The 20,868-nt window shown below is 35.9% G+C and overlaps 1 protein-coding gene across 9 annotated transcripts in view; it reads left to right on the top strand.

Moving 5' to 3' along the window:
• DLG1 (discs large MAGUK scaffold protein 1) overlaps positions 1–20,868 on the top strand; it is a 286,699-nt gene that overhangs the window by 252,644 nt on the left and 13,187 nt on the right. For all 9 annotated transcript variants that reach the window (XM_027108229.1, XM_027108241.1, XM_027108235.1 and 6 more), the window contains 3 exons: positions 781–882; positions 1,136–1,308; positions 19,739–19,848. In XM_027108229.1, coding sequence (XP_026964030.1) covers positions 781–882; positions 1,136–1,308; positions 19,739–19,848 — 385 coding nt within the window. The remainder of the gene's footprint in view (positions 1–780; positions 883–1,135; positions 1,309–19,738; positions 19,849–20,868) is intronic.

Here is a 20,868-nt window from a genome sequence, read left to right as displayed (position 1 = left end):
ATATATATATATATATATATATATATATATATATATATATATATAAATTTACTATATGTATTTTATGAAACATGGTTTAGCCCATAGATTATTAAAATCTTATCATTTTATATTGGTGTTTTATTTCCTAAGCAACTTCTTTCCAGTGTTCATAATAGTATCACTATCCTTGTTCAAAATCTTGGAATCATCTTTGATCTTTCTATTCTTCATCTCCCTTGTCTAGTCAGTTTCTAGGCCCTATTTATTCTTATCATACCTTTCTTATTTATAACCTCCTTTCATCCCTCCTACCACAATGTTAAGTCTCATTTTCACTACCAATCTCCCTGCTTCCAACATGGTCCCTTACAGTCCAGCGTATACACTTTTATTAGATCATCTTTCTCGATGACTACTCTGATTATACCCAGTTTCTTTTTTGCCCTTCTTTGATCTGCTTCCCTACAGTTTCTACTTGAAAAGGGATCAGTAAAACACTGTACTGTGTTTTCTCATTTGTAATGAGATGATGATAGCAATGTATAGAAACATTATCTGCTAAAATGCTGAATATAACTTGGTTGAATTATCTAAGTGTATGACTTCCAACAGGAGATTGACTGAAGTGTAAGATTTTAATAAAGGTTTGTAAACTATCAAGTTAGGCATCATTGGTGGAGAAAGAATAAAAAATAAATTCTTCATAACAGTTAAGGATACTTTTGTTTTCTAGTGAAGTAAAATACATAGATGTTTGTTAAGTGTTTATTTCTTTTAACATGCAGTATATTTTTATAGTTAATTATACTCGACCAGTGATCATATTGGGACCTATGAAAGACAGGATAAATGATGACTTGATCTCAGAATTTCCTGACAAATTTGGATCATGTGTTCCTCGTGAGTAACCCACATAAAAATTCTTAATTTTTGTTCTTAACATTTTGTCACTGTGTGTGGTCAAAGTAAACAGTACCATTTTTTAATGGTTTATACTTATTTTATCAGTTATTCATCCTCCATATTATTGTCACTTTTCAAATTTAAATCAATCTCTGTTGTAGTGAACTTTACAAAACGATTCTTTAAGTAGAAAATGGCTTTGTTGTGCCTTTTAATATTAAACACTTCCTCAAGTTCTTTTCTATTAAAGATACAACTAGACCAAAACGAGATTATGAGGTAGATGGAAGAGATTATCATTTTGTGACTTCAAGAGAGCAAATGGAAAAAGATATCCAGGAACATAAATTCATTGAAGCTGGGCAGTATAACAACCATCTGTATGGAACAAGTGTTCAGTCTGTGCGAGAAGTAGCAGAAAAGGTAAGCATCAGAGTGATCCCAGAATAAAGTTTCTAATCAGATACGCTTTTTTTTTTTCAGATATGCCTTTGACAGTATGAAAGAATGATGGATAGAAACTTTTAATTCATGTTTTTGAAAAAATATAGATACATGTTGCAGCATTGATTAATCTAAGCAATGTTATGAATTTATTCAACTAAATATTTACTTTTAGGTGACTTAGAAAAATATATATAAGATAAAGTAGAATAAGAAGAGCAACGGGCTTCCCTGGTGGCACAGTGGTTGGGAGTCCGCCTGCTGATGCAGGGGACGCGGGTTTGTGCCCCGGTCCGGGAGGATCCCACATGCTGCGGAGCAGCTGGGCCCGTGAGCCATGACCGCTGAGCCTGCGCGTCTGGAGCCTGTGCTCCGCAACGGGAGAGGCCGCAGCGGTGAGAGGCACGCGTACTGAAAAAAAAAAAAAAGAAGAGCAACAAAGAAAATAAGAATAGAAATGATGACATGAATCTCTGCAGGAGGGGAGGTTATTATTTTGGGGTCCTGTACATTTGCTAGAGATAGAACTTGTGTTTAGCCCTAGCTTTCCAACAAGTACCATAATTAAGAAGCTAAGATCATCAATAAAAATGAACCAGATGTTCAAGATAAGTGTAAGTGGCTCCTGGTACTGAGACTAGGCAAAAATTTCTCCTGAATGGTCGTTTAATAAAAGACAGTGTGGAAAAATACTCAGTAACATTGTAACAGCAACAGATTTTTTGAAAGCAGTCTGATGATATATTGACATTGGGTTAAGGCAGTTTTATGGTAAAGCCAAAACAGTGTACTCCAGATGTGCTGCTATACTTAAATCAATCTTTGGGCCTAGAAAATAAACATCAACAAATTATTTTATACTTTCAAAACTATAGTAGTTTAAGACTTAGTCATGAAATACCTACAAAATATAAAGCAGTAATTCAACATCTCAGTTTTCCATCTGTAAGTGCTCCTTTCTTTAATAAGAGGTTTGGTTAATTGTGATTAGTTTTAAAAATCGAAAAAATGGACATGTTCAGTGATGGCAAGAATTTGGGAAAATAGAAAATCTTATTAGATGTTGCTAATGGGGGTAAAATTAATAGCACTTTATTTGAGAACGATTTGGCAATACCAAATAAATGTACATAACCTGTGACTCAGAAATTCTATTTCTTGGTATCTAAGTAGAGATTCACACATAAGGATTATGTATAATGATGTGCATAGTAGCACTTTATAGTAGTGAAGAATTGGACTCAGGAAAGGGGAATGGATAATTAACTGTTATTTATTCATGCAGTAGGATACAGAAGCTAGAGTGAATAAACTAAAATATCCACTAATTAGGTGTATCCACATTAATAAATCTCAAAATTATATGGTGAATGAATGAAGTTGCAAAGGATATATACAGGATGACACTATTCATATAAACTTTAATTAACATAAGGTAGTTCATTAATACATATTTCGTGTTTTCATAAACATAAAAACATGCATGGGTATCAAATAAGCTATGAGGATATATAGTACAGCCCAGGGAATAATTATAAATAGAATATAACCTTTAAAAAGTGTGATCACTATGTTGTATACCAGAAACTTACATAATATTGTACATCAACTGTACCTCAATTTAAATAAAAATATTTACTGGGAAAAAAAATGCATGGGAATGATACACATCTACTTCAGGTGTATATGTAGCTGCTATTCGGTGGTTTTCCTTTGAGAGAAAAGGAAGGAAACTGTAGCTTTAGCTTTACTTGTAATATTGTATTTCTTTTAAATTTTTTAAAAATTTAAAAAACACACCTCAGCCTGCCAAATAATATCCAAACTTCAGATTATTGATAAATAGAAAAGTAACACCATATCATAGCAAACTATTTCTTCTGCAAACCTTGTGGAGAAGAAAATATCAGGAGGTCCCACAAAGTAGAAATATTACAAATAACACTGTGATCACAATGCAGTAAAGCTATAAATTATTAGAAAATCAAAAACTGAAAGCCAGGCCAACTGGAAAATTTTTATTATTTATTCATATTAAAGTATAGTTGATGTACAATATTATATATGTTAGAGGTGTCCAATATAGTGATTCACAGTTTTTAAAGGTTGTACTCCATTTATAGTTATTATAAAATGTTGGCTATATTCCCCATTTTGTACAGAATATCCTTATAGCTTATTTTATACATAATAGTTTGTACTCTAAGTCCCCTACCCCTATATTGCCACTCCCCCTTTCCTCTCCCCACTGGTAACCACTAGTTTGTATTTGTGAGTCTGCTTCTTTTTTCTTATATTCACTAGTTCGTTGTGTTTTTAGATTCCACATATAAGTGATGTCATACAGTATTTGTCTTTCTCTGTCTGACTTATTTCACTTAGCATAATACCCTCCAAATCCGTCCATGTTGCTGCACATGGCAAAATTTCATTCTTCTTATGTCTGAGTAGTAGTCCATTATGTATATATACCACATCTTCTTTATCCATTCATCTGTTGATGGACACTTAGGTTGCTTCCATATCTTGGCAATTGTAAATGATGCTGGTGTGAACATTGGGGTGCGTGTATCTTTTTGAATTAGTGTTTTTGTTTTTTCAGGTATATCCCAGGAGTGAAATTGTTGGGTCATATGGTAGTTCTATTTTTAGTTTTTTAAGAAACCTCCATACTGTTTTCCACAGTGACTGCACCAATTTACATTCCCACCAGCAGTGTACAAGGGTTCCTTTTTCTCCACATCCTTGCCAACATTTGTTATTTGTGCTCTGTTTGATGATAGCTATTCTGACAGATGTGAGGTGGTATCTCACTGTGGTTTGATTTTCATTTCCCTGATGATTAATGATGTTGAGCACCTTTTCATGTGCCTGCTGGCCATCTGCATCGCCTGTTTGGAAAAATGTCTATTCACTTCTGCCCACTTTTTAAACAGGTTATTTGTTTATTTGATGCTGAGTTGTATGAGCTGTATATATGTTGTATATTAATCCCTTATCAGTTCTACTATTTGCAAATATCTGCTCTCATTCAGTAGGTTTTCTTTTCATTTTGTCAATGATTTCCTTTGCTGTGCAAAAGCTTTTATGTTTAATTAGGTCCTGTTTGTTTATTTTTGCTTTTATTTCATTTGTGTTAGGAGACAGAGCCAAAAAAATATTGCCGTGATTTATTTCAAAAAGTGTTCTGCCTATGTTTTACTCTAGGAGTTTTATACTATCCGGTCTTACATTTGGGTCTTTAATCCATTTTGAGTTTACTTTTGTATGTAGTGTTAGAGAATGTTCTAATTTAATTGTTTTACATGTAGCTGTCCAGTGTTCCCAGCAGCACTTACTGAAGAGTGAAGTCTTTTCTCCATTGTTTATTCTTGCCTCCTTGTCATAGATTAGTTGACCATTAGTGCATGGGTTTATTTCTGGGCTTTCTATCCTGTTCCAGTGATGTCAGTTTTTGTGCCAGTACCATACTGTTTTGATTACTCTACCTTTGTAGTATAGTCTGAAGTCAGGGAGCATGATTCCTATACATACATCCTTCTTTTTCAAGATTGTTGTGGCTATTTGGGGTCTTTCGTGTTTCCATAAAAATTTTAAATTTATTTGTTCTCGTTCTGTGAAAAATGCCATTGGTATTTTGATAGGGATTGCATTGACTCTGTAGATTACCTTGGGTAGTATGCTCATTTTAGCAATATGAATTCTTCCAATCCAAGAACATGATATATCTTTCCATGTATTTGCGTCATCTTCAATTTCTTTCATCAGTGTCTTATAGTTTTCTGAGTACAGGTCTTCTACCTCCTCAGGTAGGTTTATTCCTACATATTTTATTCTTTTTGATGCAGTGGTAAATGGGATTGTTTCATTAATTTCTCTTTCTGATAGTTTGTTGTTAGTGTATAGAAATGCAACACACTTCCGTATGTTAATTTTGTATCCTGCAACTTTATACCAAATTTATTGATGAGCCCTAGTAGTTTTCTGGTGATGTGTTTAGGAGTCTGTGTATACAGTATCATGTCATCTGCAGACACTGACAGTTTTACTTCTTCAGTTCCAATTTGGATTCATTTTATTTCTTTTTCTTGTCTGGTTGCTGTAGCTAGGACTTCTACTACTAAATAAAAGTGGCAAGAGTGGATATCCTTGTCTTGTTCCTGATCTTAGAGGAAATGCTTCAGCTTTTCACCTTTGAGTATCATGTTAGCTGTGGGTTTGTTGTAAATGGACTTTATTATCTTGAGGTATGTTCCTTCTGTGCCCAATTTCTGGAGAGCTTTATCATAATGGGTGCTGAATTTTGTCAAAAGCTGTTTCTGCATCTATTGAGATGATAGTATGGTTTTTATTCTTCATTTTGTTAATGTGGTGTATCATATTGAGTGATTTGTGTATACTGAAAAATCCTTGCATCTGGGATAAATCCCACTTGATCGTGGTGTATGATCCTTTTAATGTACTGTTGGATATGGTTTGCTAAATTTCTGTTTAGGATTTTTGCATGTATGTTCATCATTGATAATTCGCCTCTAGTTTTTTCTTTTCTTGTGATATCTTTGTCTGGTTTTGGTATCAGGGTAATGCCAGCCTCATAGAATGAGTTCAGAAGCATTCCTTCCTCTGCAGTCTTTTGGAATAGTTTGAGAAGGGTAGGTGTTAACTCTTCTCTAAATGTTTGATAGAATTCACTTGTGAAACCATGTGGTCCTGGGCTTTTGTTTGTTGGGCGGTTTTTAATTACTGATACAGTTTTCATTACTGGTAATGGGTCTACTCATATTTTCAATTTCTTGCTGTTTCACTCTTGGGAGAGTGTACCTTTCTAAGAATCTGTTTATTTCTTCTAGGTTGTCCATTTTATTGGCATATAGTTGTTTCTAGTAGTCTCTCATGATCCTTTGTATTTCTGTGGTGTCAGTTGTAACTTCTTTTTCATTTCTGATTTTATTGATTTGGACCCCCTCTCTTTTTTTTTTTGATGAGTCTGGCTATAGGTTTATCAATTTTATTTATCTTTTCAAAGAACCAGCTTTTAGTTTCATTGATCTTTTCTATTGTTTTCTTCATCTCTATTTCATTTATTTCTGCTCTGATCTTTATGATTTCTTTCCTTCTACTAACTTGGAGGGGTTTTTTTTCTTTTTCTAGTTCTTTTAGATGTAAGGTTAGGTTGTTTATTTGAGATTTTTCTTTTTTCCTGAGGTAAGCTGCATCTCTATAAACTTCCCTCTTAGAACTGCTTTTTGCTGTGTTCCATAGTTATTAGATCATCATGTTTTTGTTTTCATTTGTCTCTAGGTATTTTTTATTTGCTTGTTGATTGCTTCAGTGATCCATTGGTGGTTTAGTAGCTTATTATTTAGCCTTCACATATTTGTGGTTTTTGCAGTTTTTTTTCCTGTAGTTGATTTCTAGTCTCATAGCATTGTGGTCAGAAAAGATGCTTAATATGATTTCAGTTTTCATAAATTTACCAAGGCTTGTTTTGTGGCCTAGCATGTGATCTGTCCTGGAGAATGTTCCATGTGCACTTGAAAAGAATATGTATTCTGCTTTCAGATGTAATGCTCTTTATCAATTAAGTCCATCTGGTCTATTGTGTCATTTAAGGCTAGTATTTCCTTATTGATTTTCCATCTGGACAATCTGCGCATTGTTGTAAGTGGGATGTTAAACTCCCCTACTACAACTGTGTTCTGTCAATTCCTCCTTTTATGTTTTTAAAATTTGCCTTATATATTTAAGTGTTCCTATGTTGGGTGCATATATATTTACATTTGTTATGTCTTCTTGGATTTATCCCTTGATCATTATGTAGTGTCCTTTTTTGTCTTTTGTCACAGTCTTTATTTTAAAGTCTATTTTATCTGATATAAGTATTGCTACTCTGGCTTTTTTTTATTTCCATTTGCATGGAATACCTTTTTCCATCCCCTCACTTTCAGTCTGTGTGTGTCTTTAGATCTGAAGTGAGTCTCTTGTAAACAGCATATACACCAGTCTTATTTTTGTATCCTTGATTCCAGCGTTTAGTCCATTTACATTTAAGATAATTATCAGTATGTATGTTCTTCCTGCCATTTTGTTAATTGCTTTGCAGTTGTTTTTGCATGTCTTTTTTTCCCTTCTTTTGTTCTCTTGTGATTTAATGACTGCCTTTAGTGTTATGTTTGGATTCTTTTTTCTTTTTTGTGTGTATATCTATTACAGATTTTTGGTTTGTGATTACCATGAGGCTTTTATATAGCAGTCTGTATGTATACGTGATTGTTTTAAGTTGCTGATCTCTTCATTTCAAATGCATTTTAAAGACCTGCCATTTGTACTCTCTTCCCTTCACGATTACTGTTTATCTGATTGTTTTATATAACCCTTAACTGCTTATTGTGGATGTAGGTGATTTTACTACTTTTCTCTTTTAACCTTCCTACTGCCTTTACTGTGTATTTGCCTTTACCATTGAGTATTTTCATTTTGTAATGTTCTTGTTTCTTGTTGTGGCCTTTTCTTTTCCACCTAGAGAAGTTCCTTTAACATTAGCTGTAGAACTGATTTGGTGGTGCTGAACTCTTAGCTTTTGCTTGTCTGTAAAGCTTTTGATCTCCATCAAATCTAAATTAGAGCCTTACTGGGTAGAGTATTCTTGGTTGTAGGTTTTTCCCTTTCATCACTTTAAATATATCATGCCACTTCGTTCTGGGCTGCAGAATTTCTGATGAAAAATCAAAAATTTACGGGTGTTCCCTTGCATGTTATTTGTTGCTTTTCCCTTGCTGCTTTTAACATTTTCTATTTATCTTTAATTTTTGTCATTTTAATTACAATGTGTCTTGGTATGTTCCTCTTTGGATTAATTCTGTTTGGGACTCTGCACTACCTGGACTTGGGTGACTGTTCCCTTTCCCAGGTTAGGGAAGTTTTTAGCTGTTGTGTCTTCATTTATGTTCTCAGCCCCTTTCTCTCTCTCTTCTTCTGGGACCCATGTAATGCAAATATTGATGTGCTTGATGTTGTCCCAGAGGTCTGTTTAACTGTCCTCATTGGTTTTCATTCTTTTTTCTTTTTTCTCTTCAGTGGCAATAATTTCCACTACTCTGTCTTCCAGTTCACTAATCCATTCTTCTGTATCACTTAATTTATTATTGATTCCTTCTAGTGTACTTTTCATTTTAGTTATTGTATTCTTCATCTCTGTTTGGTTGTTCTTTATATTTTCTAACTCTTTGTTTAAAACTTCTAATTTGGAAATTCCCAGATGGTCCAGCAGTTAGCACTCCACACCACTGCAGAGGGCACAGGTTCAATCCCTGCTTGGGGAACTAAGATCCCACAAGCTGCACAGAGCAGCCAAAAAAAAAAAAAAAAAAAACACTTCTACCCGCTCACTCTGTGCATCCATTCTTCTCCCAAGTTCTTTAATCATCTTTACAATCATTACCTTGAATTCTTTCTTGGGTTGATTGCCTATCTCCACTTCACTTAGTTCTTCTTCTGGGGTTTTATCTTGTTCCTTTGTCTGGAACATGTTTCTCTGCCACCTCATTTTATATAAGTTGCTATTTGTATTTTTATGTGTCTGGTAGGTTGGTTACATTTCCCAGCCTTGGACAAGTGGCCTTCTGTAAGAGATGCCCTATGTGTCCCAGCAGCACACTCCCATCTCGTCACCCAAGATACATGTTTCAGGTGATCCCCCTATGAAGGGGGGTCATTCTGTTGTGAGACGCTGACTATGTGGGCAGTGTGGTAGGCTTGATTGGCCCCTAGCCCGGTTAGTTGCCAGGCCCTGCCTTGTACTGCTGGCCGCTGGCTGTTGGTTAGCATGGCCTGGTCACACAGTGGGTGACTGCAGAACCCCAGGATGCCTCAGGGCTTATGCGAGCTCACTGATGGGCAGAGTTAGGGCCCAAAAGACTGTGGGGTTGTTGTCCACCCACTGTTGGGTGAAGCCAGGTCCTGTGGGGTTAGTGCCAGACTACTAGCAGGCAAAGCCAGGTCCTGGAGTCTGGCTGCAGGGCCATGGGATCCCAGAGCTGGTGTCAGATCACTGGTGGCAGAGCGGTTCCTCATACAGTTGGTCACAGTGTCCGGGGAGTCCCAAAGCTTCTGTTGGCCTTCTGTGGGCAGGCTGGGTCCGCAGGCTGCAGGATTATGGTTTTCTTGCACCTGATGTCTGCCTCCTGGTGGGTGAAGCTGGTCTAGAGGCTAGTTCAGGCTTCCTGGAAGGCAGAGCTGGTGCCTTTCCACTGGTAGATGTAGCTGGGTCATGGCCCTCTCTTGGGCAGGGGCATGTCTAGAGGTGACTGTGGGTTCAGGAAGTCTTTAGGCAACCTGTCTGCTGATAGGTGGAGATGTATTCCCACCCAGTTAGTTGTTTGGCCTGAGGCATCACAGCACTGGCACCTACAGGCTGTTAGGTGGGGCCAGTTCTTGGCACTAATGAGCCATAAGGAGGATCCCACTATGACGACCACTCACACCAGTGTCCACGTGGTAGAAAACTCCCACGTGTGGCTGCCACCAGTGTCTGTGTCCCCAGGGTGAGTGGCAGCCACCCCACCTCTCCAGGAGATTCTCCAAGACCAGCAGGTAGGTCAGCCCACGCTCCCATCAGATTACTGCTTTTGCCCTGGGTGCTGGTGCATGTGAGATTCTGTGTGCACCCTTTAATAGTGAAGTCTCTATTTCCCCCAGTCCTTTGGGACTCACAAAATTGATCTCCACTGGCCTTCAGAACCAAATGCTGTGGAGACTTGTCTTCCTGGTGCAGGGTCCCCAGGGGCTCAGAACTCTCATTCCTGTGGAAGAACCTCTGTAATATAATTATTCTCCAGTTAATGGGTCACCCATCCAGGGGTATGCAACTTGATTATATCACAAGTACACCCCTCCTACCTGTCTTGTTGTCATTCCTTCTCTATGTGTTTAGTTGTAGATCTTTCCTGGTAAGTTCTGATCTTTTTCATACATGGTCGTTCTGCAGGTAGTTGTGATTTTGGTGTGCTCATGAGAGGAGGTGAGCTCAGGGTCTTTCTACTCTGCCATCTTGGCCAGTCTCTCTCCCAGTTAGAAAATTTAAAGCCACCGCTTAACTCTTAAGTGAAGGAGAAAATACAAAATGAAATTACAGAATTTCTTAAAAATGAAAGTAGTACATATCAGAATCCATGGGATACATTTAAAACACTGATCAAAGGAAAATTCATAGCCTTAAGAACTTTTCCAAAGAAAAATGAATGCGAATAGGGATTTCCCTGGTGGCACAGTGTTAAGAATCCGCCTGCCAATGCAGAGGATACAGGTTTGAGCTCTGGTTGGGGAAGATCCCACATGCTGCAGAACAACTAAGCCCATGCACCACAACTGCCGAGCCTGCGCACTGCAACCACTGAAGCCCACGTGCCTAGAGCCCGTGCTCTGCAACAAGAGAAGCCACCACAATGAGAAGCCCGCGTGCCGCAACGAAGAGTAGCCCCCACTCACCACAACTAGAGAAAGCCCACATGCAACAACGAAGACCCAACGCAGCCAAAAATAAAATTAAATAAATAATTTTTTTTTATGAATGAGAATAAATAAACCAAATCCCTAGTGTAAAGTACTAGAAAAAGATAAAGGAAGAACATGATATAAATAAAAGCAGAAATTATGTGGTAAGCAGAAGGAAGAAAATGAAGATCAGAGAGGAAACTAATAAGAAAACAAAAGCAATAGATAAAATCGATGAAACCAAAACTTGTCCTTTGAGAAGATCAAAGTTATTGATAAACCTTTAACCAGACTGGTCAGAAAAAAGGAGAAAAGACACAAATTACCAAAATCAGGAATGAGAGAAATAAAATCTACAAATATTTAAAGAAAAGTCAGAAATTAGTAACAACTTTATACCACTGAGTTCAACAATTTAGATGAAAAGGATAAATTCCTTGAAAGGAATAAACTACTTAAGCTCAAGAAGAAATAGATAATTTGAATAGCCCTACATCTGTTAAAGAAATTGATTTGTATTTAAAAATTTCCACAAAGAAAACTTTCTTTCCACAAAGAAAACTCCAGGCCCAGATGGCTTCACTAATAAATTTTACCAAACACTTAAGGAAGAAATAATACCCATTTTCTACCATAAAATCTAAAAAGAGGGAGTGCTTCCCAATTTATTCTGAGTCCAGCATTACCTAGATTTCAAAACCTGACTACACATTACCAAAAAAACTACAGACCAATTTCTGTGAACATAGATGCAGAATTTCTAAACAAAATTTTTACAAATTTGATCTAACAATATAAAAGAGATAATATAACCACCAAGTTAGGGTTTATCCAGTGAATTCCAGGTAAATTTTAACATGAGAAAGCAGTCAGTTTACCTCACCATATTAAACTAAAAAAGGAAAACCATATGATTATATCCATAGTTTAGGAGAAGCTTTGACAGAATCCAACATCCTTTTTTTTTTTTTTGGCTGCATTATGTGTTCGTTGCTGTGCGCGGGCTTTCTCTAGTTGCGGCAAGTGGGAGCTACTCTTCGTTGCAGTGCAAGACTTCTCACTGCGGTGGCTTTTCTTGTTGCGGAGAGCGGGCTCTAGGCGCGCAGGCTTCAGTAGTTTCAGCACGCAGGCTCAGTAGTTGCAGGACATGGGCCCTGGAGCACGCAGGCTTCAGTAGTTGTGGCACACGGGCTTCAGTAGTTGTGGCTCACAGGCTCTAGAGCACAGGCTGAGTAGTTGTGATGCACAGGCTTAGTTGCTTCACAGCATATGGGATCTTCTGGACCATGGATCAAACCTGTGTCCCCTGCATTGGCAGGCAGATTCTTAACCACTGCACCACCAGAGAAGTCCCCCAACATCCATTCTTGATTAAACTCTCCGCAAACTGGGAATAGAAAAGAACTTTCTCAAACTGATAAATAATATTCTAAAAATCCTACACCTATCATCATACTTAATGATAAAAGAAGCTTAGTGTTTTCCCCCTAAAATCAGAAACATGTCAAGGATACCCACTCTCACCACTTGTTTTCATCATTGTACTAGAGGTCCTAGCCAGTGCAGTAAGACAAGAGAGAGAAATCAAAGTCATCCAGATTGGAAAGGAAGAAGTAGAATTGTCCTTATTTGCAGACAACATGATTGTCTATGTAAAAAATCTGATAGAATCTACAAAAAGAAAAAAAAATGCTACTAGAACTAGTAAATAAGTTTAGCAAGATCAAAGGATACAGTATTGATCAATATACAAAAATCAATTGTATTTCTATATACTAGACCAAATTGAAATTTTAAAAAACATTATTTGTAGTAGCATTAAAAAAATATTAAATACTTAGAGATAAATCTGACCAAAAAAATTTGCAGATCAGTACACTAAAAACTACAAAGCATGGCTGAGAGAATTAAAGAAGACCTAAATAAATGGAGAGATGCACGACGCTCATGGATTGAAAGGCTCAGTGTTGTTTAGATATCAGTTTTGTTCACTTGCACTTTAGGCTCAGTACAACCCCAATCAAAAATCCCAGGAGCTCTTTTTGTGGAAATTGACATGATAATAATACTAAAGTTCATATGGAAATGCAAAAGATCTAAAATAGCCAAAACAACTTTGAAAAAGAACGAAGCTGAAGGACTCACACTACTTCATTTTGAAATTTATAAAAATACAGTTAATCAAGATGGTATGCATAAAGATATTGGCATGAAGATAGGTAGATCAGGGCTTCCCTGGTGGCACAGTGGTTGAGAGTCTACCTGCCGATGCAGGGGACACTACTACTTCGTTGCGGTTCACAGGGTTCGTGCCCTGGTCCGGGAGGATCCCACATGCCGCGGAGTGGCTGGGCTCATAAGCCATGGCCGCTGAGCCTGCGCGTCCGGAGCCTCTGCTCCGCAGCGGGAGAGGCCACAATGGTGAGAGGCCCACGTACCGCAAAAAAAAAAAAAAAAAAAAAAAAAGGTAGATCAGTGTAACATACTAGAGAATCCTTAAATGGACCCACATATATATGGACAGCTGTGGTCAAAGGTGCAAAGGCAATTCAGTGGAGAAAGGTATATTCTTTCAACAAATGGTGATGGAACAAGCCACGTTGACTAGCCACGCCTCATACCATACACAGAAATTAACTCAAACTAGATCCTAAATCTGAATCCTAGAACTATAAACATAGGAAAAATCTTCATGACTTTGGGTTTGGCAGTGATTCCTAAGATAATATACCAAAAGCACGATCTATAAAAGAAAAAAAATGATAAATTGGACTTCATCAAGATTAAAACTTCTGCTCTTGGGGGAAAAAGAAAAAAGCACTGTTAGGTGAATAAAAAGACAAGCCATATACTAGGAGAAAATATTTTCACATCATATATTTCATAAAAGATTTGTATCTAGAATATGTAGAGAACTCTTTCATCACAATAATAAAGACAACCCTATTTTTAAATGAACAAAGGATTTGAAAAGACATTTCTCGAAGGAAGATATAAAAATGGCCAATAAACACGTGAAAAGATACTCAACACAGTCATTCATTAGGTAAATGCAGATTGAAACCTTAATGAAGAGCCACTACATACCCATTGGAATGGCTAAGTTTTTTTAAACTGACCATTACCAAGTTTTGACAGAGATAGGAGGAAAGAAATCATATGTCCATACAGAGACGTAACATGAATATTTGTAACAGCTTTATTTATAATGGGCAAAAACTGGAAATAACCCAGATGTCCCTCATCTGGTGAATGGATAAACAAAGTGTGGTATATTCGTGTAATGGACTACTACTCAGCAATAAAAAGTAATAAATTGTTGATGTTACACAACAACATGGATGAATCCCAAAGTAGTTATGCTAAGTGAAAGGAGCCAGACAGTAAACTACATACTGAATAACTGTACTTATATAAAGTTTTAGAAATTTCATACAAATCTATAGTAACAAAAAGCAGACTAGTGGTTGCTTGGAGAAGGACAGGAAGGAGAGGTTACAAAGAGGCATGAAACTGGGGAGTGACTGATACATTTATTATTTTGATTATGGTGATGATTTCAAGGTATATACACATTGTCAAAACTTAACCAAATTGTATACTTTCAATATCTGCAGTTTATTGTATATCAGTTATGCCTTAACTAAGCCTTTTTTTCTTTTAACTGACATTCCTCCTAGTGCTTTGGGGGAAAACAGAACTTGTATCTTTAACATTATATGCTTTCTGAACTACTTAAGATTTTTGTCACTTGCATACATATTCTTTATAATAAAAATAATAAAATGGATTTTTGTAAGAAATTAAGGTGGAGAATAGAAAAGCAGAAGATCTAGAAAGAAATAACACAATAGACAAACTACTAGCTAACCTGATTTTTTTTTAAGGGGAAAATCACAAACACTAGACACAGGAAATGACAAGAGGGCATAACCATTGAAATATTATGAAATCATAAAAGACTGTATTGCATATCTTTATATAAATAAAATTTTAAACTTGGTTGAGATGGATAATTTCCTAGAAAAATACAGATTACCAAAATTGACCTATTAGAGATGGAAAGATTTCTATAGAAGAAGAAATCTTTAGAAGAAATAGAGCAAGTTATCAAGAAACTACGCCACAAAAAACATCAGGCCCAGATGACTTCATGGGGGAATTCTAATAAATCTTGAAAGGTTAGATCATCCTAAAGCTCCATAAGTACTGTTCAAGAGCATTCTTTTTATGAAGCAAGTCTAATATTGATATCTAAACCTGATGAAGACAGTGAAAATTATAGATCAGTATCACTGATAAATATTAATACAAAAGTGTTAAATATTTTAATAAACAGAATCCAGTACCACATTGCAAAAATGATATACCATGACCAAATGGGATTAAAGGTATTTAAAGTCAGCTCAATATTAGGAAATCCATTAATGTAATCTACCACGTTAACAGATCTAAAGAGAAAAATCATATATTCACAGATGCCTGAAAAGCATTTGGTAAAATCCAGTACCTCTACTGGGAGGGGGAAATCTCAAAAATACAGAGATTGTTGTTATTTTTTTAAAGAGAAAAAAGAAAAAGATTGAGAGGGACAGATCGAAATCCTTAATGGGAGAAACATTGAGGCAGTGCCATTATGATAGGAGCAAGGCAAGGATGTCCATTATCTCTACTACTACTCAAGGTACTAGTCAATGCTATTATACAATACAAATCAATCAGAGGCATAAGAATTGGAAAAGAAATAAAACTATCTCTGTTTTCAGATAATATAGTAACCTAGAAACCATACAAAATTTATTTTGTAAAATATAAATTTATTATAAAATTAAAGACTTATAAAATCAAAGACAAAAAGCTAGAGTAAGGTAGCATATAAAATTAATATGCAGAAATTAATATCTTTCTTTTACATGAACAGTAATCAGAAGATTATTATAGAGAAAACCCCATTTATAATGTAAGAAATAGCATGTAAAATACTTAGTAGACTTAATGAGAAATATGCAGACTTACATGAAGAAATCTGTAAAACACTCCTGAAAGACAGAATATTAGACTTGATCAAATGTAAAGACATCCCTTGTTCTTAGCTATGACAATTCAACATTGTAAAGCTGCCAGTTCTGTCTAAGCTGATTTATATATGAGCACAATCCCGGTAAAAATAACTACCAGCTTTTTTATGGGGTTAGACGAATTGAAGTTCATAAGAGAAGCCAGGACCACACAAAAAGAAAAGCTGCAAGAGATTCCAGCCCTACCAGATATTAAAGAATACTATTAAGACTTCTTAATTAAAACAGTGTGTTAATGACCCATGAATAGGACAAAAAGACGAGTAGAATAGAAAAGAGAATCCAGGAAGACCCAAATTCATATGAAAATATAGTATATGACAAAGGTGCAATCTCATATCACAGGGGCTTTTAATAATGGGCTTTTAAGTAAATAGTGCTGGAACAACTGGAGAAAAGGTAAATTAGAACCATACTTCTGGGGGACTTCCCTGATGGCACAGTGGGTAAGACTCCATGCTCCCAATGCAGGAGATCTGGGTTCAATCCCTGGTCAGGGAACTAGATCCCACATGCATGCCGCAACTAAGAGTTCGCATGCCACAACTAAGGAGCCCAGGTGCTGCAACTAAGACCCAGTGCAACCAAATAAATAAATAAAAGAACCATACTTCACACCATACACAAAAATTCACACCATACACAATTGACAGAAGAAAATATAACCTGGGCATAGGGAAGTTTTTTTAACCATGAATCAAAATTCAGATGCAGTAAAAGACTGACAACTTCTGAACACATGAAAACAAAAAGACTTTTGCTTGACAAAAAAACTTTTCCTAAAACTAAGAGAAAACACCATTACCAATGTCAAAAAACAACTGACAAAAAATCTTCAAGAAAAGGGCTGATATTCCCGAATATTAAAAACTCTTAAAAATTGAGCGAATAGAGACCAGAATCTATTAGGAAATGGACAAAAGAAATAAATACACAATTCACACAAAAATAAGATATAAAAATGATAAATCAAACCTGAGATCAGTTACCTACGAGGGAGGAGTGGAAAGGATGGGAGATTGGGATTGAGGTAGAAGGGATGGAGGTGCAGCATTTCTCCAAGTATACCTTTTTGTATAATTTTGACTTTAGAACTGTGTTAACATTTTGTATATTAAAAAAACAAAAAGAGAAGATGAGGGGAAAGCAGAATGATATATAAGCAGACTAAACCTAGTCTAACTGTTTCAAATAGTTATTTTTAAATTAATTTTCAAATAACTTCATTGAAGAGAGGAAGGGAGGGGAGAAGTCTTAATCCCAATAATCCTTGAAGACAGGCTAAAGACAGAAAGCCTATGAACAAATATTGAACTCTAATTAGAGTGGTATGGGTTAATAGATCTGAAACTACTTTAAGGTATATTTTAGAGTTGAGCAAATAAATTAATATATTGACAATTGATGGGAGCTAGATTTCTCACTGTCAAAGAAGGGATTTTAGAAATATGGAAAGGGGAGAGGGTAGAATAAACTCTGTGGTAATTGGATTGGAATTAGAGATATGAATATAAACCCATGCATCTTAATACAGATATAGAAATATAAATGTGTATATATGTTTTCTTGCTCTGTCCACAAAGGAGGCCTAAAAATGATGACTCGTCAATAAACAATGAGAATATCTAGTGTCTAGATCTTGGCTTCTAAATACTATTCTCCATTAAAAAGGTCCAGAACTCATTAGAATAACGGCTGATTCCACTGGGAAAGTACAAGATGAGCCTAGAACATTTTGCTCTGTCAGAAAACTAAGGAAGTGCTTAAAGAATGATACAAATATGTCAAAAAGACACTGAAACCAACCTGTAAGGCCCCACAGTGGCCAAGTCTGGCATAATTGGAATATTAAAATAAATGATAATAACTGATTATAACAGAGAACAAGAATCCAAGAGTCCATAATGGTATAATGGTATAAATAAATATATGAATGAATAAATAAGTAGATAGAAGGGAAAGATTTACCTTACATTATTAGAATGTCTACTTATAAGGTTAGAAGGAATGATGGAATTAGGAGGGCTCTCTTGACAACCACCATGATAATAATTGTTTCAGGCAAGAATCATCAGTGTATGCTAAAATTAATGAGTGAATCAATACCTGATGAGAAACAGGATATTTACATAGTTTCAACATATCCTTGCCCCAAATACTTATCAGCTACAAAAGGAAAATAGTAATCTAAACCTGGCAGACAAAAACCTTTAAAAAGTGATCAAAATTAACATCACTAGTAGACATCTTATGCTTCCTGATATGATGGACTGAGAAGGATGCAACATCACTTCTGTGGTATTCCTACCAAAAATGTGTATCCTGCCATCTGATGGGAAACTTCAGGCAAACCCAGGTTGAGGCATATTCTATGAAAAAAAATGTTCTGTACTCTTGAAAAATATCAAGATCATGAAAGACAAAGACTAAAGAACTGTGCCAGATTGACAGAGGCTAAAGAGACAGTACAACTAAATGCAATGTGTGGTCCTGGATTGGACCCTAGAGCAAGAATACTTTTTTTCCTTTTGCAGTAAAGGATACTAGATGACCAACTGAAATTATACTGTGGTTATTTAAGAGATGTCATTGTGTTTAGGAAATAAGGGGTAAAGAAGTTTTATGTTTGCAATTTACTGTTAAACTATTGTGTACATATATATACAGGGAGGTAAAATAAAGCAAACAAGATAGAATGTTAATGTTTCAATGTAAAGTTTTTTAAAATTTCTAAGCAATCAGGTAAAATAGTAATATCTACTAAAAGGAGGTGGTGGGTACATGTATATATGTTATTTACCTTCTATATGTTTGAAATATTCATAAAATATTAATTTTTTTATTTTAAATAGTCCTACTGAGTTGAAATTATCATTCATTCGGGTGGATTCAAGCCCTTAGATTACAAGACGCATTATGGGGTAGACCTGACTTTAAAAGTTATAATAAAATCTGTTTGATAAATTAGAAGTACTACCCTATTTAACATGGAAATGCTCATCTTTACTAAAAATCTTAATGGCCTTTGGCAGTGAATTTAAGCATGTCAGGAAAGCGTCTTAAATTCAGAATTGGGGTTTCCAAATGCTTCAGTTTGTGATAAAGTTTTTACTGGTCACCAGTAAGATGAAAAATAGAACAGAGAGTGGTAGTGAGGTTTTATAAATTTAAATTTATTCAGTTTTAAAGATTCGCCTTTATCCTACACTTTTACATTCTTGTTTGATCATATATTTTTTTTTGTTTGTTTTTTTGTTTGTTTTTTTTGTGTGTTTTTGCGGTACACGGGCCTCTCACTGTTGTGGCCTCTCCCGTTGCGGAGCACAGGCTCCGGACGCACAGGCTCAGCGGCCATGGCTCACAGGCCCAGCCACTCCGCAGCATGTGGGATCTTCCCAGACCAGGGCACGAACCCTTGTCCCCTGCATCGGCAGGCAGACTCTCAACCACTGCGCCACCAGGGAAGCCCTGATCATATATTCTTTTATGAAATGATGGTTGTGGTAAGATGGTAGCTTAGGGTATTTTTTAGTGCCCTTTCTCAGCGAAGTAAAAGATAGGAACCCCATATTGGTTGCCGTTTTGAGAGATTACTGATCTGTGAAAGCTAGGAGTAAGGGAACTGTATTTTCATTCCTTTTTAAATGTAATATTTGAGAATGGAAAACCAGTTATCCATAGTCATTATTCATTGTCTTCATAACAGAAATGACAAGTTTGCTTAAAGTGAACAGGATCCAAACATCATAATTCAATTTTGTACTTGTAGGAAATGTACCTTTGATATAGTTGAAAATACTTGGTTCACTTGTTTTTCTTCCCTATTCCCTCTGTTTTAGGGCAAACACTGTATCCTCGATGTGTCTGGAAATGCCATAAAGAGATTACAGATTGCACAACTTTACCCAATCTCCATTTTTATTAAACCCAAATCCATGGAAAATATCATGTAAGTGTAAATGCCTAAGGCACAGCCTCTAAGTACAAATCCAGTCTCTGTTACTTATTAGATTGGGTAATTTACTTACCCTTCTTGCATCTCAATTCCTTTATCTGTAAAATGCAGGTAATAATAGTATATCCACTCAGAGCGTTGTTGTGAGGATTAAATAAACACTCGATATTAACTATCATAATCATCAACGTTAATATACTAAAGTATAAAGTAACATATGTTAGAATTTTTAAGTTTAAATAGTCACATGTGTCCAGTACCTACTTAATTGGGCAGTGCAGCTCTGGGTAACCATTAAGAGAATAAAATAATGCATAAATATTTACCTAATAGAGGACAAAAAATAGAATTTAAATAAATATTAAAAGAAGAGAGGAATGAGCAAATAGAAACATAGTATAGGTGGGGCAAAAGGATACAGATAGTAAGATAGTATAAATTACCCAAATGTTTCATTAATTAAATTCTAGACTAAATGGTCCAATTAAAATACAAAAATTGGCAGAATAGAGGAATGAGAAATAAATAACTATATGTTGCTTTTGTAGAAAAGGAAAAGAATCTTTACCTTCTATTCCTCCAGGTTCTCAGCTGGGCCTCTGTAACAAAAGACAGATGAACAAGAGAAAAGCACGCAAATTTATTTAAGTTTTACATGACATAGGACCCTTCATAAGAAAATGAAAACCCAAAGAAATGGTTAAACCTGAACATTTTTATACTAGGTTAGATGAGGGGAGAGTGATGGGAAAATGTGATAGGACCAGACGATATGACTTAAGGGTAGTAAACTAATGGAAACTTAGTAAGGCTTGTTCATTCAAATTCTTCTCAGCTTCCCTCCATCATCAGAGATAAGGATGGTCCTTTTCTTCAGGTATAGGGAGGTCACCTCTCACAGGAGGGTCTTACTGACCTGCTTCAGGGGAAGGTCAGAGAGTCCTTCCTGTACCTGTCATTTTTCAAGTTCCTTCAAGCCAAGGTACCATATTTTGGGATAGTGTGCTATAAAAC

Source organism: Aethalodelphis obliquidens, unplaced genomic scaffold (genome assembly GCF_003676395.1).
Source record: "Aethalodelphis obliquidens isolate GAN/ISIS:26980383/991018 unplaced genomic scaffold, ASM367639v1 scaffold1, whole genome shotgun sequence".
Classification (NCBI taxonomy): Eukaryota; Metazoa; Chordata; class Mammalia; order Artiodactyla; family Delphinidae; genus Aethalodelphis; species Aethalodelphis obliquidens.
Note: the sequence above shows the minus strand (reverse complement) of the source record. Positions and strands in the feature narration are given on the sequence as shown.